This window comes from Daphnia carinata, chromosome 3 (genome assembly GCF_022539665.2).
Source record: "Daphnia carinata strain CSIRO-1 chromosome 3, CSIRO_AGI_Dcar_HiC_V3, whole genome shotgun sequence".
NCBI classification, from domain to species: domain Eukaryota; kingdom Metazoa; phylum Arthropoda; class Branchiopoda; order Diplostraca; family Daphniidae; genus Daphnia; species Daphnia carinata.
This window is the reverse complement of record NC_081333.1, coordinates 5777315-5795033: the sequence shown is the minus strand read 5'-3', so window position 1 is coordinate 5795033 and position 17719 is coordinate 5777315. Positions and strand designations below refer to the sequence as shown.

Genomic DNA, 17719 nt, shown 5'->3' with positions numbered 1-17719 from the left:
TGATACTGTTTGAATTTAGATCATGAAACTGATTTTATAACACTATATTCACATTGAATACACGTATATTTGATGCTGTTTGAATGTATATATTGAAACTCAGTGTATCACACTATATTCACATTGAATACACGTATATTTGATGCTGTTTGAACGTAGATATTGAAACTCACTGTATCACACTATATTCACATTGAATACACCTATATTTGATACTGTTTGAATGTAGATCATGAAACTCACTGTATCACAGTATATTCACATTGAATACAAGTATATTTGATGCTGTTTGAATGTAGATCATGAAACTAATTCTATAACACTATATTCACATTGAATACACGTATATTTGATGCTGTTTGAATGTAGATATTGAAACTGATTCTATAACACTATATTCACATTAAAGACACGTATATTTGATGCTGTTTGAATGTAGATATTGAAACTCACTGTATCACACTATATTCACATTGAATACACATATATTTGATGCTGTTTCAATGTAGATATTGAAACTCACTGTATCACACTATATTCACATTGAATACACGTATATTTGATGCTGTTTGAATTAAGATATTGAAACTCACTCTATCACACTATATTCACATTGAATACACGTATATTTGATGCTGTTTGAATGTAGATATTGAAACTCACTGTATCACACTATATTTACATTAAATACACGTATATTTGATACTGGTGCGGCGAATATTTAGTTACCGTTTAGCCCACCTTTCTTCTCGTTTCCCACACTCTTATGTAATAGTGGAAAGATCGTCTGCCACGTTTTAGTCAGTAAAATAAAACACAGCCAAAACGTCACTGTCAATCTGAGCAAACGTAAAAGTCCCATCGTCAGATATTCTGAAGTAGATCTGTCTGTCGCCATTGAGTGAGACAGATAGTTTAGTAACTTGTGGAACAAACCATATCAGATCGGTAAATAAATTAAGACCTTGTACTACCGACCAACAATAATTGCACAGAGATTGCTGAGTTACCATTGGTCCTTCGAACCGGAGCGTATACAGATTCCATATCTTGCAATAATTGTGAAGTCAGCCAATTGAGTACAATGGACAGACCGGTAACACCTGCTCCCATCTCAGAAGCATTCGTTCCCGTTGCACCTGTGAATGAAGATGTAGTTCACAGAGACCTGCTGAGATTGTAGAGGCTCAGGACTAATACACGCCGTCAGATCACGAGTACCTGTACTCAGATGTATACAACTATACAAGCACGAGGATCAAGAGGGGCCTTGAAGGGCCTCTGCAAGCATGTAGAAACTCTGCTAAATGAGGCAAGAGAATTGAATGACCGTATTCTTGAGAATGAGGAACAACTCGAAGTCGACCATCAACAAGCCTTACATCTACGCTACATACAACAAGTAGGAACGGTAGCAGATGACTTAGAGCAATATTTGCAAGCAAGAGTAAATGACGAGCCATCGGTTATTGCTAGTCTACACATGCCACTACAGAGTAGTAATCAGAGAGAGGACGATCACAGCTCTCATCGCTCTAGTGTTGCACGCAGCCACCATAACCAACAGCCAATGTCTTTACGAGAAGCAGAGAATGGTCGACGGAGTTCATTCGATCGTCGAGAAGCAGAGCTGAGAGAAGTAGAAATAAGGCTACAAAGTTTAAATGTCAACGCCGAAACCGGAATTCCTTTTGGAGATCCCAATAACGGAAACGTTCAGAGATGGTGTGCCGATCGCCAAAGATGGCCCACAAACGAGCTTGTTGAAGACCACGATCAAGCGCCCGACGTCTGGATAGACCTTTACAGTGCAGGACAACTGCCACCTCACAATTGGATGGGAAGAGGGGCTCATGCCTCGGTAAAAGCAGAACTGGAACCTTATAGTGGGAAAGCACTTGAATGGTTTTGCTGGATAGACCTTTTTCGTGCTCTCGTTCACGACACTGCAAAATCTCCAGGAGAAAAACTCGCGTTATTGAAGCGCAGTCTGAGAGGCGACTGCGTTGATATTGTCCATGGTCTTGGTGGAGGAGAGGCGGCATACATCGAAGCATTGGTGAGACTGAAACAAAACTGTGGTAGAAGAGATGTCATGAGGGCAGCCCACTTCCAAGCTATCGAACGACTGGAGTTAAGAAATGACCCTTCCAGCTTCAAACGATTTTCCGAGAAGATCCGGACCCACCTCTTTGACCTAAATCGTATCGGTGAAACATCTTCAGCGGACTTAATCGAGAGAATCTGTCTCAAGCTCCAGTTACAAGATAGATTAGCTTGGAATGCCGATCGAAGAGAAACCATAGACGAGAGAAGCCTTAACAATTTCGGAAATTGGCTATGTCTACGCCCCTCAGCCTACCAGAACGCGTATAGTTTGGCAGCAGACCAATTGCAACCAGCCGCCGGAAGCATCAACCATAGGCAGCGTCCAGCTCGCACCCATCAGAGCTCCTCAAAGTTCCAAGTAGACGAAAAGATGACCCGCCTAGGATCTATCCAACCGTATTGCTTTAAGTGCGAAGGTCATCATCGGGTTCAAGACTGCAACGAATTCAAAGCTCTTCTTGTAGGAGACAGGGTCAGCTTTTGTGCCAGACATCGGTTATGCTATAGCTGTTTCGGTACGAGGCATTCTGCAAGAGACTGTCGAGTTAAGAAGACTTGCCGCTACCCTAACTGCAAGATGTGGCATCACGCCCTTCTACATGATCCATCCCGGGAAGTAACTGATGGCTCACGAAACAATACTCTACGATCTAAGCAACCCCAACGGCGCCAAGTTGTCATGGGAATGGTGAGGCTCAACGTCATCACGGAAGACGGATCAGTTTTCCCAGCCAACGTCTTCGTGGATGAGGGGAGCGACACGACTTTGATTAGGGAGGATTTTGCGCACCGTTTGAAATTACGCGGTGATCGGCAGATATTGGCGGTAGACGGAGCTGGCCATGTAGTGAACCACTACCGATCACGGAGAGTGGACATTAAGCTTCGTGCGGATTCCGTTGAATCATTCGATCTCCAAGCCTCAACGCTTCCAACGGTGGCAAGTCCAACGCCAGTGATCGACTGGTCTCGACTTAAGTTAGAGTGGCCACATCTGTCCGATCTACCGATTGGGATTTCTGGTGGACGAATAGACATTCTGCTCGGGATGGATTATGGTCATCTAGTCGCAACGCTGGAATCCAGGGTCGGCAGAGAAGATGAACCCGTCGCATCCCGCACCCGTCTAGGTTGGATTGTGAGAGGTGTCATCGGTGCCGAATCTTCCGTCTACACCATTCGGTTACATCATGTGTCCAGTAGTACCTCACTAACGGAAATTGCAAACGAGTTACGCCGATTCTGCGATACCGAGAACTTCGGAACGGAATACCAGACCGCCGCCCTATCTATTGATGACCAGCGAGCCGTTAAGATCCTAGAAGACGAGACAAGAAAATTAGAGACCGGTTACGAGGTGCCAATCACGTGGCGAGTCGGTGAACCAAATTTCGAGTGTAATCGGAGCAGCGCGGAGCTTAGGCTCAAAAGCCTTTTGAGGAAATTCGAAAAAACAGGTCTTTCTATCTGGATTATCGAGCCGCTTTACAGAAGACTTTCACAAAAGGCTATGCCTCCAAGGTCGACAATCCTTCCGCGGACACCGTTAAATACTTCCTATCCCATCACGGAGTGTACAAAGGGACGAAACTTCGTGTTGTCTTCGACGCCGCTGCCATGCATAGAGGCAAGTGCCTGAACGATGCCATCCTAAGTGGACCTGCCCTTCAGCCATCGCTTCCCGCAGTCCTTATACAGTTTAGAGAAGGAGAGGTCGCTTGGGCGTCAGATGTCGAAGCTATGTTCAGCCGTTTTCGGTTGAGGTCGTGCGACACTCCATACTTTTTTTTCTTGTGGCAAGAAACTCCCTCCGAGAAACCGGTTGTCTACAGGATGAACCGTTTGCCGTTTGGAGCTAGCTGCTCGCCGTTCGTGGCCATCCAGACGACAAGACGGGCCGCCATCGACGCAGGCGCAGATGAACTCGTAGTCCAGGCGATTCTGCGGAAAATGTACGTGGACGACTATCTAGGGTCTGCGCCGACCGTGGCTCTAGGGCTGAAAGAAGCGGAAGCCGTCACTAAAGTTCTCGCTTCAGCAGACTTACACCTTCAAGGATGGATTTCCAACTCCAAGCGTTTCATCCGGGAAATTACGAAGAATGCAACGATATTAGCCGCGACGACACGACCTCATGCGCTCACCAATAGTGGTCCTGATACTGTTCTTGGTATCACTTGGAATATCGCATCGGATTCGTTGGGGTTCAGTGCTAGAACCTGTGATGACCTAAAATACACTCGGGCCGGTTTGACCAGTAAGGTCGCAAGTGTATTTGACCCGCTTGGGACGGCTTCACCCTTCATCATAAAAGCAAAGATCAAGCTAAGAGAGATCGGGATTAAAGGACTAGACTGGTCGGACGAGGTTAGCGAGGATGAAGCAGCGTGGTGGCGATCCTGGTTTCGACTTTTAAGCAGACTACCCGAAGCCACTTTCAACCGATGCCTGTTCCCGGATGAAACAAAGATCACCAGCTCGCAGCTACACATCTTTTGCGACGCCTCGGAGGAAGCCTACGCGGCCGTTGTGTACATACGGAACGTGTGGGAAGATGGACGAATACGGTGTTCGCAGATCAAAGCTTGCACAAAGCTTGCGCCGATGAAAACTCTATCCGTCCCGAAGCTGGAGCTCAACGCCGCGCTACTAGGTGCCCGTCTCGCCAAATTTGTGCAGAGTTCCTTGACGCGATCGGTCACCGCTCGCCGGTTTTGGACCGACAGTAGCACGGTTAGGAACTGGGTCAGAGCATCCGCCTCATCATACCAAGTGTTCGTAGCCAACAGAGTGGGTGAAATACAGACCATCACCGAAACGGAAGAATGGAGGTTTGTACCGGGGCGCCTGAACCCAGCCGACACCGCAACACGTTCAGCGATCGATGACGAAGTTCTACCTAAGGTCTGGATGGAAGGCCCCGACTTCCTTTTCAAGATGGAGGACGAGTGGCCAAAAGACTTACCGTGGATGGTCGTCAATGAAGAAATCAAATCAAGCAAGATTAACCACTCGAAATCGTCGGTGACCTACAATTGGTCGACCCTGTCCATTGATCAGACCAACCTGTCTTCGGTGCTGAGACTAGAAGGTGAATTCTTAAACATTATAAAGATTTGTCAGCAAGAGGCTTTTGGCGACGACCTGCATCGACTGGAGAATGGGAAAACTTTAAAATCGACGTCTCATCTCCTCGCTCTAAGTCCATGGCTGGGAAAGGACGGACTCTTGAGACTTGGCGGCCGGATCGGACGAGCGAAGTTGCCCTACGATGTTCTCCACCCTCCGTTATTGCCCAGCAAACACCCACTAACTGAGAATATCATTTCCGCCCTGCATCGAGAGATGCATCACGCAGGAACGGACTACCTGTTCTCCAAACTTCTTCAACATTTCTGGGTCGTACGGGGGAGAGAAGCAGTTAAAAGGATACGTCACAACTGTACAGAATGCATACGAGAACGCGCGGCCCCGGCAGCACAAATGATGGGAGAAATTCCGTCTGAACGCCTCGAGTCACTTGCCAGTCCGTTCACACACACGGCAGTGGATTACTTTGGGCCGCTAGAGACCAGCCCTGGACGGAATAGGGTAAACAAACGTTATGGAGCCCTTTTCACCTGTCTTGTTACGAGGGCCGTGCACCTTGAACTTGCCTTTTCCCTGTCATCAGACGACTTCCTCCTTGCTCTGAGACGTTTCATAGGCATCTACACCAAGCCAAGAACCGTTCATTCGGACAACGGAACCAACTTCGTAGGAGCCGAGCGTGAGCTGAATTCCCTTGTTAATGAATTGCATAGCAGCGAAGATTTAACAAGGTTCAAAACCGAAAAGGCGATCGACTGGCGATTCCAACCTCCTCGCGCTCCACATTTTGGCGGAGCCCACGAAAGTCTTGTTCGTTCGACGAAAAAGGCGTTGTACCGTGCTTTGGAAACTGAGAAGAAAGGCCTCCGATTCCCCTCTGATGAAACACTTCGGACTATCTTAGCGGAGATTGCTGGACTATTAAACAGCCCACCGCTTACCTACACTAGTACGGACCCCGCCGATCTCAGACCGCTGACACCAAACGATTTCATGAATCGTCCCCCCACGTCTGATCTACCTGCCGGCTCGTTTGACGACGTGCTTCCCCGTGAACAATTTCGATACGTCCAGCGTATGATGAACTTGTTTTGGGATTTATGGACCAAGTATTACCTGCCGTCTTTAGCCCCTCGCAAGAAGTGGAAGACCAAGCACCGAAACATGTCAGTAAATGACGTGGTTATGTTGATCGATCCTAACGTCCCGCGGGGTCAGTGGAAGATCGGCAGCGTATCGAAGACGTTCCCTGGAGCTGACGGACTCATTCGTGTCGTGGAGGTGCAAACCGAAGGCGCAGTCTTTGTGCGTCCAGTCCACCGACTTTGTTTGCTGGAAGCTTCGTCTCGCACCGAAGAGGGAGGTCTACAAGACGAGCCGAACAGAGTTCCCGGAGATCGACCCAAATAGTCCTACGCCGTCATTGATTTACTGAAGCTTTCCCATTTGTCATGTTTTCCAATCTATCAGTAGGGGGAGCGATGGTGCGGCGAATATTTAGTTACCGTTTAGCCCACCTTTCTTCTCGTTTCCCACACTCTTATGTAATAGTGGAAAGATCGTCTGCCACGCTTTAGTCAGTAAAATAAAACACAGCCAAAACGTCACTGTCAATCTGAGCAAACGTAAAAGTCCCATCGTCAGATCTTCTGAAGTAGATCTGTCTGTCGTCATTGCGTGAGACAGATTGAATACACGTACATTTGATGCTGTTTGATTGTAGATATTGAAACTCACTGTATCACACTATATTCACATTGAATACACGTATATTTGATGCTATTTGAATGTAGATCATGAAACTGCTTCTGTAACACTATATTCACATTGAATACACGTATATTTGATGCTGTTTGAATGTAGATATTGATATTCACTGTATCACACTATATTCACATTGAATACACGTATATTTGATGCTGTTTGAATGTAGATATTGAAACTGATTCTATAACACTATATTCACATTGAATACACGTATATTTGATGCTGTTTGAATGTAGATATTGAAACTCACTGTATCACACTATATTCACATTGAATACACGTATATTTGATGCTGTTTGAATGTAGATCATGAAACTGCTTCTATAACACTATATTCACATTGAATACACGTATATTTGATGCTATTTCAATGTAGATATTGAAACTCACTGTATCACACTATATTCACATTGAATACAAGTATATTTGATGCTGTTTGAATGTAGATATTGAAACTGATTATATAACACTATATTCACATTGAATACACGTATATTTGATGCTGTTTGAATGTAGATCATGAAACTGATTCTATAACACTATATTTACATTGAATACACGTATATTTGATGCTGTTTGAATGTAGATATTGAAACTCACTGTATCACACTATATTCACATTGAATACAAGTATATTTGATACTGTTTGTATGTAGATATTGAAACTGATTCTATAACACTATATTCACATTGAATACACGTATATTTGATGCTGTTTGAATGTAGATCATGAAACTGATTCTATAACACTATATTCACATTGAATACACGTATATTTGATGCTGTTTGAATGTAGATATTGAAACTCACTGTATCACACTATATTCACATTGAATACACGTATATTTGATGCTGTTTGAATGTAGATCATGAAACTGATTCTATAACACTATATTCACATTGAATACACGTACATTTGATGCTGTTTGATTGTAGATATTGAAACTCACTGTATCAAACTATATTCACATTGAATACACGTATATTTGATGCTATTTGAATGTAGATCATGAAACTGCTTCTGTAACACTATATTCACATTGAATACACGTATATTTGATGCTGTTTGAATGTAGATATTGATATTCACTGTATCACACTATATTCACATTGAATACACGTATATTTGATGCTGTTTGAATGTAGATATTGAAACTGATTCTATAACACTATATTCACATTGAATACACGTATATTTGATGCTGTTTGAATGTAGATATTGAAACTCACTGTATCACACTATATTCACATTGAATACACGTATATTTGATGCTGTTTGAATGTAGATCATGAAACTGCTTCTATAACACTATATTCACATTGAATACACGTATATTTGATGCTATTTCAATGTAGATATTGAAACTCACTGTATCACACTATATTCACATTGAATACAAGTATATTTGATGCTGTTTGAATGTAGATATTGAAACTGATTCTATAACACTATATTCACATTGAATACACGTATATTTGATGCTGTTTGAATGTAGATCATGAAACTGATTCTATAACACTATATTCACATTGAATACACGTATATTTGATGCTGTTTGAATGTAGATATTGAATCTCACTGTATCACACTATATTCACATTAAATACACGTATATTTGATACTGTTTGAAGGTAGATCATGAAACTGATTCTATAACACTATATTCACATTGAATACACGTATATTTGATTCTGTTTGAATGTAGATATTGAATCTCACTGTATCACACTATATTCACATTGAATACACGTATATTTGATACTGTTTGAATTTCGATCATGAAACTGATTCTATAACACTATATTCACATTGAATACACGTATATTTGATGCTGTTTGAATGTAGATATTGAAACTCACTGTATCACACTATATTCACATTGAATACACGTATATTTGATGCTGTTTGAATGTAGATATTGAAACTCACTGTATCACACTATATTCACATTGAATACACGTATATTTGATGCTGTTTGAATGTAGATATTGAAACTCACTGTATCACACGATATTCACATTGAATACACGTATATTTGATGCTGTTTGAATGATTCTATAACACTATATTCACATTGAATATTGAAACTCACTGTATCACACTATATTCACATTGAATACACGTATATTTGATACTGTTTGAATTTAGATCATGAAACTGATTCTATAACACTATATTCACATTGAATACACGTATATTTGATGCTGTTTGTATGTAGATCATGAAACTGATTCTATAACACTATATTCACATTGAATACACGTATATTTGATGCTGTTTGAATATAGATATTGAAACTCACTGTATCACACTATATTCACATTAAATACACGTATATTTGAAACTGTTTGAATTTAGATTATGAAACTGATTCTATAACACTATATTCACATTGAATACACGTATATTTGATGCTGTTTGAATGTAGATATTGAAACTCACTGTATCACACTATATTCACATTGAATACAGGTATATTTGATACTGTTTGAATGTAGATTTCGAAACTCACTGTATCACACTATATTCACATTGAATAAACGTATTTTTAATGCTGTTTGAATGTATCTATTGAAACTCACTGTATCACACTATATTCACATTGAATACACGTATATTTGATACTGTTTGAATTTAGATAATGAAACTGATTCTATAACACTATATTCACATTGAATACACGTATATTTGATGCTGTTTGAATGTAGATCATGAAACTGATTCTATAACACTATATTCACATTGAATACACGTATATTTGATGCTGTTTGAATGTAGATATTGAAACTCACTGTATCACACTATATTCACATTGAATACACGTATATTTGATACTGTTTGAATTTAGATCATGAAACTGATTCTATAACACTATATTCACATTGAATACACGTATATTTGATGCTGTTTGAATGTAGATATTGAAACTGGTTCTATAACACTATATTCACATTGAATACACGTATATTTGATGCTGTTTGAATGTAGATATTGAAACTGATTCTATCACACTATATTCACATTGAATACAGGTATATTTGATGCTGTTTGAATGTAGATATTGAAACTGATTCTATAACACTATATTCACATTGAATAAACGTATATTTGATGCTGTTTGAATGTAGATATTGAAACTCACTGTATCACACTATATTCACATTGAATACACGTATATTTGATACTGTTTGAATTTAGATAATGAAACTGATTCTATAACACTATATTCACATTGAATACACGTTTATTTGTTGCTGTTTGAATGTAGATATTGAAACTGATTCTATAACACTATATTCACATTGAATACACGTATATTTGTTGCTGTTTGAATGTAGATATCCAAACTCACTGTATCACACTATATTCACATTGAATACACGTATATTTGATACTGTTTGAATTTAGCTCATGAAACTGATTCTATAACACTATATTCACATTGAATACACGTATATTTGATGCTGTTTGAATGTAGATATTGAAACTGGTTCTATAACACTATATTTACATTGAATACACGTATATTTGATGCTGTTTGAATGTAGATATTGAAACTCACTGTATCACACTATATTCACATTGAATACAAGTATATTTGATGCTGTTTGTATGTAGATATTGAAACTGATTGTATAACACTATATTCACATTGAATACACGTATATTTGATGCTGTTTGAATGTAGATCATGAAACTGATTCTATAACACTATATTCACATTGAATACACGTATATTTGATGCTGTTTGAATGTAGATATTGAAACTCACTGTATCACACTATATTCACATTGAATACACGTATATTTGATGCTGTTTGAATGTAGATCATGAAACTGATTCTATAACACTATATTCACATTGAATACACGTACATTTGATGCTGTTTGATTGTAGATATTGAAACTCACTGTATCACACTATATTCACATTGAATACACGTATATTTGATGCTATTTGAATGTAGATCATGAAACTGCTTCTGTAACACTATATTCACATTGAATACACGTATATTTGATGCTGTTTGAATGTAGATATTGATATTCACTGTATCACACTATATTCACATTGAATACACGTATATTTGATGCTGTTTGAATGTAGATATTGAAACTGATTCTATAACACTATATTCACATTGAATACACGTATATTTGATGCTGTTTGAATGTAGATATTGAAACTCACTGTATCACACTATATTCACATTGAATACACGTATATTTGATGCTGTTTGAATGTAGATCATGAAACTGATTCTATAACACTATATTCACATTGAATACACGTATATTTGATGCTATTTCAATGTAGATATTGAAACTCACTGTATCACACTATATTCACATTGAATACAAGTATATTTGATGCTGTTTGAATGTAGATCATGTCACTTATTATATCACACTATATTCACATTGAATACACGTATATTTGATGCTGTTTGAATGTAGATCATGAAACTGATTCTATAACACTATATTCACATTGAATACACGTATATTTGATGCTGTTTGAATGTAGATATTGAAACTGATTCTATAACACTATATTCACATTAAATACACGTATATTTGATGCTGTTTGAATGTAGATATTGAAACTCACTGTATCACACTATATTCACATTGAATACACGTATATTTGATGCTGTTTGAATGTAGATATTGAAACTCACTGTATCACACTATATTCACATTGAATACAGGTATATTTGATACTGTTTGAATTTAGATCATGAAACTGATTCTATAACACTATATTCACATTGAATACACGTATATTTGATGCTGTTTGAATGTAGATCATGAAGCTGATTCTATAACACTATATTCACATTGAATACACGTATATTTAATGCTGTTTGAATGTAGATATTGAAACTCACTGTATCACACTATATTCACATTAAATACACGTATATTTGATACTGTTTGTATTTAGATCATGAAACTAATTCTATAAACTGATTCTATAACACTATATTCACATTGAATACACGTATATTTGATGCTGTTTGAATGTAGATATTGAAACTCACTGTATCACACTATATTCACATTGAATACACGTATATTTGATGCTGTTTGAATGTAGATATTGAAACTCACTGTATCACACTATATTCACATTGAATACACGTATATTTGATGCTGTTTGAATGTAGATATTGAAACTGATTCTATAACACTATATTCACATTGAATACACGTATATTTGATGCTGTTTGAATGTAGATATTGAAACTGATTCTATAACACTATATTCACATTGAATACACGTATATTTGATGCTGTTTGAATGTAGATATTGAAACTCACTGTATCACACTATATTCACATTGAATACACGTATATTTGATGCTGTTTGAATGTAGATATTGAAACTCACTGTATCACACTATATTCACATTGAATACACGTATATTTGATGCTGTTTGAATGTAGATATTGAAACTGATTCTATAACACTATATTCACATTGAATACACGTATATTTGATGCTGTTTGAATGTAGATATTGAAACTGATTGTATAACACTATATTCACATTGAATACACGTATATTTGATGCTGTTTGAATGTAGATATTGAAACTCACTGTATCACACTATATTCACATTGAATACACGTATATTTGATGCTGTTTGAATGTAGATATTGAAACTCATTGTATAACACTATATTCACAGTGAATACACGTATATTTGATGCTGTTAGAATGTAGATATTGAAACTCACTGTATCACACTATATTCACATTGAATACACGTATATTTGATACTGTTTGAATGTACATATTGAAACTGATTCTGTAACACTATATTCACATTGAATACACGTATATTTGATGCTGTTTGAATGTAGATATTGAAACTGATTCTATAACACTATATTCACATTGAATACACGTATATTTGATGCTGTTTGAATGTAGATATTGAAACTCATTGTATAACACTATATTCACATTGAATACACGTATATTTGATGCTGTTTGAATGTAGATATTGAAACTCACTGTATCACACTATATTCACATTGAATACACGTATATTTGATGCTGTTTGAATGTAGATATTGAAACTGATTCTATAACACTATATTCACATTGAATACACGTATATTTGATGCTGTTTGAATGTAGATATTGAAACTGATTCTATCACACTATATTCACATTGAATACACGTATATTTGATGCTGTTTGAATGTAGATATTGAAACTGATTCACTATAACACTATATTCACATTGAATACACGTATATTTGATGCTGTTTGAATGTAGATATTGAAACTCACTGTATTCTATAACACTATATTCACATTGAATACACGTATATTTGATGCTGTTTGAATGTAGATATTGAAACTCACTGTATCACACTATATTCACATTGAATACACGTATATTTGATGCTGTTTGAATGTAGATATTGAAACTCATTGTATAACACTATATTCACATTGAATACACGTATATTTGATGCTGTTTGAATGTAGATATTGAAACTCATTCTATAACACTATATTCACATTGAATACACGTATATTTGATGCTGTTTGAATGTAGATATTAAACTCACTGTATCACACTATATTCACATTGAATACACGTATATTTGATGCTGTTTGAATGTAGATATTGAAACTGATTCTGTAACACTATATTCACATTGAATACACGTATATTTGATGCTGTTTGATTGTAGATATTGAAACTTATTGTATCACACTATATTCACATTGAATACACGTATATTTGATGCTGTTTGAATGTAGATCATGAAATTGATTCTATAACACTATATTCACATTGAATACACGTATATTTGATGCTGTTTGAATGTAGATATTGAAACTGATTCTATAACACTATATTCACATTGAATACACGTATATTTGATGCTGTTTGAATGTAGATATTGAAACTCACTGTATAACACTATATTCACATTGAATACACGTATATTTGATGCTGTTTGAATGTACATTAAGAAAATGATTCTATAACACTATATTCACATTGAATACACGTATATTTGATGCTGTTTGAATGTAGATATTGAAACTGATTCTATAACACTATATTCACATTGAATACACGTATATTTGATGCTGTTTGAATGTAGATATTGAAACTCACTCTATAACACTATATTCACATTGAATACACGTTTATTTGATACTGTTTGAATGTTGATATTGAAACTCACTGTATAACACTATATTCACATTGAATACACGTATATTTGATGCTGTTTGAATGTAGATATTGAAACTCACTGTATCTATAACACTATATTCACATTGAATACACGTATATTTGATGCTGTTTGAATGTAGATATTGAAACTGATTCTATAACACTATATTCACATTGAATACACGTATATTTGATGCTGTTTGAATGTAGATATTGAAACTGATTCTATAACACTATATTCACATTGAATACACGTATATTTGATGCTGTTTGAATGTAGATATTGAAACTCATGTATAACACTATATTCACATTGAATACACGTATATTTGATGCTGTTTGAATGTAGATATTGAAACTCACTGTATAACACTATATTCACATTGAATACACGTATATTTGATGCTGTTTGAATGTAGATATTGAAACTGATTCTATAACACTATATTCACATTGAATACACGTATATTTGATGCTGTTTGAATGTAGATATTGAAACTCATTGTATCACACTATATTCACAATGAATACACGTATATTTGATGCTGTTTGAATGTAGATCATTACAACTGATTGTATAACACTATATTCACATTGAATACACGTATATTTGATGCTGTTTGAATGTAGATATTGAAACTGATTCTATAACACTATATTCACATTGAATACACGTATATTTGATGCTGTTTGAATGTAGATATTGAAACTCACTGTATCACACTATATTCACATTGAATACACGTATATTTGATGCTGTTTGAATGTAGATATTGAAACTGATTCTGTAACACTATATTCACATTGAATACACGTATATTTGATGCTGTTTGAATGTAGATATTGAAACTGATTCTATAACACTATATTCACATTGAATACACGTATATTTGATGCTGTTTGAATGTAGATATTGAAACTCATTCTATAACACTATATTCACATTGAATACACGTATCTTTGATGCTGTTTGAATGTAGATATTGAAACTCACTGTATAACACTATATTCACATTGAATACACGTATATTTGATGCTGTTTGAATGTAGATATTGAAACTGATTCTATAACACTATATTCACATTGAATACACGTATATTTGATGCTGTTTGAATGTAGATATTGAAACTGATTCTATAACACTATATTCACATTGAATACACGTATATTTGATGCTGTTTGAATGTAGATATTGAAACTCACTGTATAACACTATATTCACATTGAATACACGTATATTTGATGCTGTTTGAATGTAGATATTGAAACTCACTGTATCACACTATATTCACATTGAATACACGTATATTTGATGCTGTTTGAATGTAGATATTGAAACTCATTCTATAACACTATATTCACATTGAATACACGTATATTTGATGCTGTTTGAATGTAGATATTGAAACTGATTCTATAACACTATATTCACATTGAATACACGTATATTTGATGCTGTTTGAATGTAGATATTGAAACTCACTGTATAACACTATATTCACATTGAATACACGTATATTTGATGCTGTTTGAATGTAGATATTGAAACTCACTGTAACATACTATATACACATTTAAAACACGTATATTTGGTAATGTTTGAATGTAGATATTGAAACTGATTCTGTAACACTATATTCACATTGAATACACGTATATTTGATGCTGTTTGAATGTAGATATTGAAACTGATTCTATAACACTATATTCACATTGAATACACGTATATTTGATGCTGTTTGAATGTAGATATTGAAACTCATTGTATAACACTATATTCACATTGAATACACGTATATTTGATGCTGTTTGAATGTAGATATTGAAACTGATTCTATAACACTATATTCACATTGAATACACGTATATTTGATGCTGTTTGAATGTAGATATTGAAACTCACTGTATCACACTATATTCACATTGAATACACGTATATTTGATGCTGTTTGAATGTAGATATTGAAACTCACTGTATCACACTATATTCACATTGAATACACGTATATTTGATGCTGTTTGAATGTAGATATTGAAACTGATTCTATAACACTATATTCACATTGAATACACGTATATTTGATGCTGTTTGAATGTAGATATTGAAACTCACTGTATCACACTATATTCACATTGAATACACGTATATTTGATACTGTTTGAATGTACATTATGAAACTCATTCTGTAACACTATATTCACATTGAATACACGTATATTTGATGCTGTTTGAATGTAGATATTGAAACTCACTGTATCACACTATATTCACATTGAATACACGTATATTTGATGCTGTTTGAATGTAGATATTGAAACTCATTCTATAACACTATATTCACATTGAATACACGTATATTTGATGCTGTTTGAATGTAGATATTGAAACTCACTGTATAACACTATATTCACATTGAATACACGTATATTTGATGCTGTTTGAATGTAGATATTGAAACTCACTGTATCACACTATATTCACATTGAATACACGTATATTTGATGCTGTTTGAATGTAGATATTGAAACTGATTCTATAACACTATATTCACATTGAATACACGTATATTTGATGCTGTTTGAATGTAGATATTGAAACTGATTCTATAACACTATATTCACATTGAATACACGTATATTTGATGCTGTTTGAATGTAGATATTGAAACTGATTCTATAACACTATATTCACATTGAATACACGTATATTTGATGCTGTTTGAATGTAGATATTGAAACTGATTCTATAACACTATATTCACATTGAATACACGTATATTTGATGCTGTTTGAATGTAGATATTGAAACTGATTCTATAACACTATATTCACATTGAATACACGTATATTTGATGCTGTTTGAATGTAGATATTGAAACTCACTGTATAACACTATATTCACATTGAATACACGTATATTTGATGCTGTTTGAATGTAGATATTGAAACTCATTGTATAACACTATATTCACATTGAATACACGTATATTTGATGCTGTTTGAATGTAGATATTGAAACTCACTGTATCACACTATATTCACATTGAATACACGTATATTTGATGCTGTTTGAATGTAGATATTGAAACTGATTCTATAACACTATATTCACATTGAATACACGTATATTTGATGCTGTTTGAATGTAGATATTGAAACTGATTGTATCACACTATATTCACATTGAATACACGTATATTTGATGCTGTTTGAATGTAGATATTGAAACTCACTGTATCACACTATATTCACATTGAATACACGTATATTTGATGCTGTTTGAATGTAGATATTGAAACTCATTGTATAACACTATATTCACATTGAATACACGTATATTTGATGCTGTTTGAATGTAGATATTGAAACTCATTCTATAACACTATATTCACATTGAATACACGTATATTTGATGCTGTTTGAATGTAGATATTGAAACTCACTGTATCACACTATATTCACATTGAATACACGTATATTTGATGCTGTTTGAATGTAGATATTGAAACTCACTGTATCACACTATATTCACATTGAATA

The 17719-nt window shown here is 35.7% G+C and overlaps 1 protein-coding gene across 1 annotated transcript; it reads left to right on the top strand.

Annotated features, from left to right (window-relative positions):
- Positions 1 to 1231: 1231 nt before the first annotated feature.
- Positions 1232 to 6609, top strand: LOC130700052 (uncharacterized). Its single transcript, XM_057522056.1, has 2 exons — positions 1232 to 3504; positions 3567 to 6609. Exons 1-2 carry the CDS (start codon positions 1232 to 1234, stop codon positions 6607 to 6609), a joined length of 5316 nt encoding a protein of 1771 aa, XP_057378039.1.
- The last annotated feature ends 11110 nt before the right edge of the window (positions 6610 to 17719 follow it).

What these genes read in the sequence shown, in the direction of transcription:
- LOC130700052 (XM_057522056.1), top strand. Translation starts at nt 1,232, where the DNA reads ATGTATACAACTATACAAGCACGAGGATCAAGAGGGGCCTTGAAGGGC. An exon ending in GTCGGTGAACCAAATTTCGA is followed by an intron (nt 3,505 to 3,566) that starts GTGTAATCGGAG and finishes TCGAAAAAACAG; the next exon opens with GTCTTTCTATCTGGATTATC.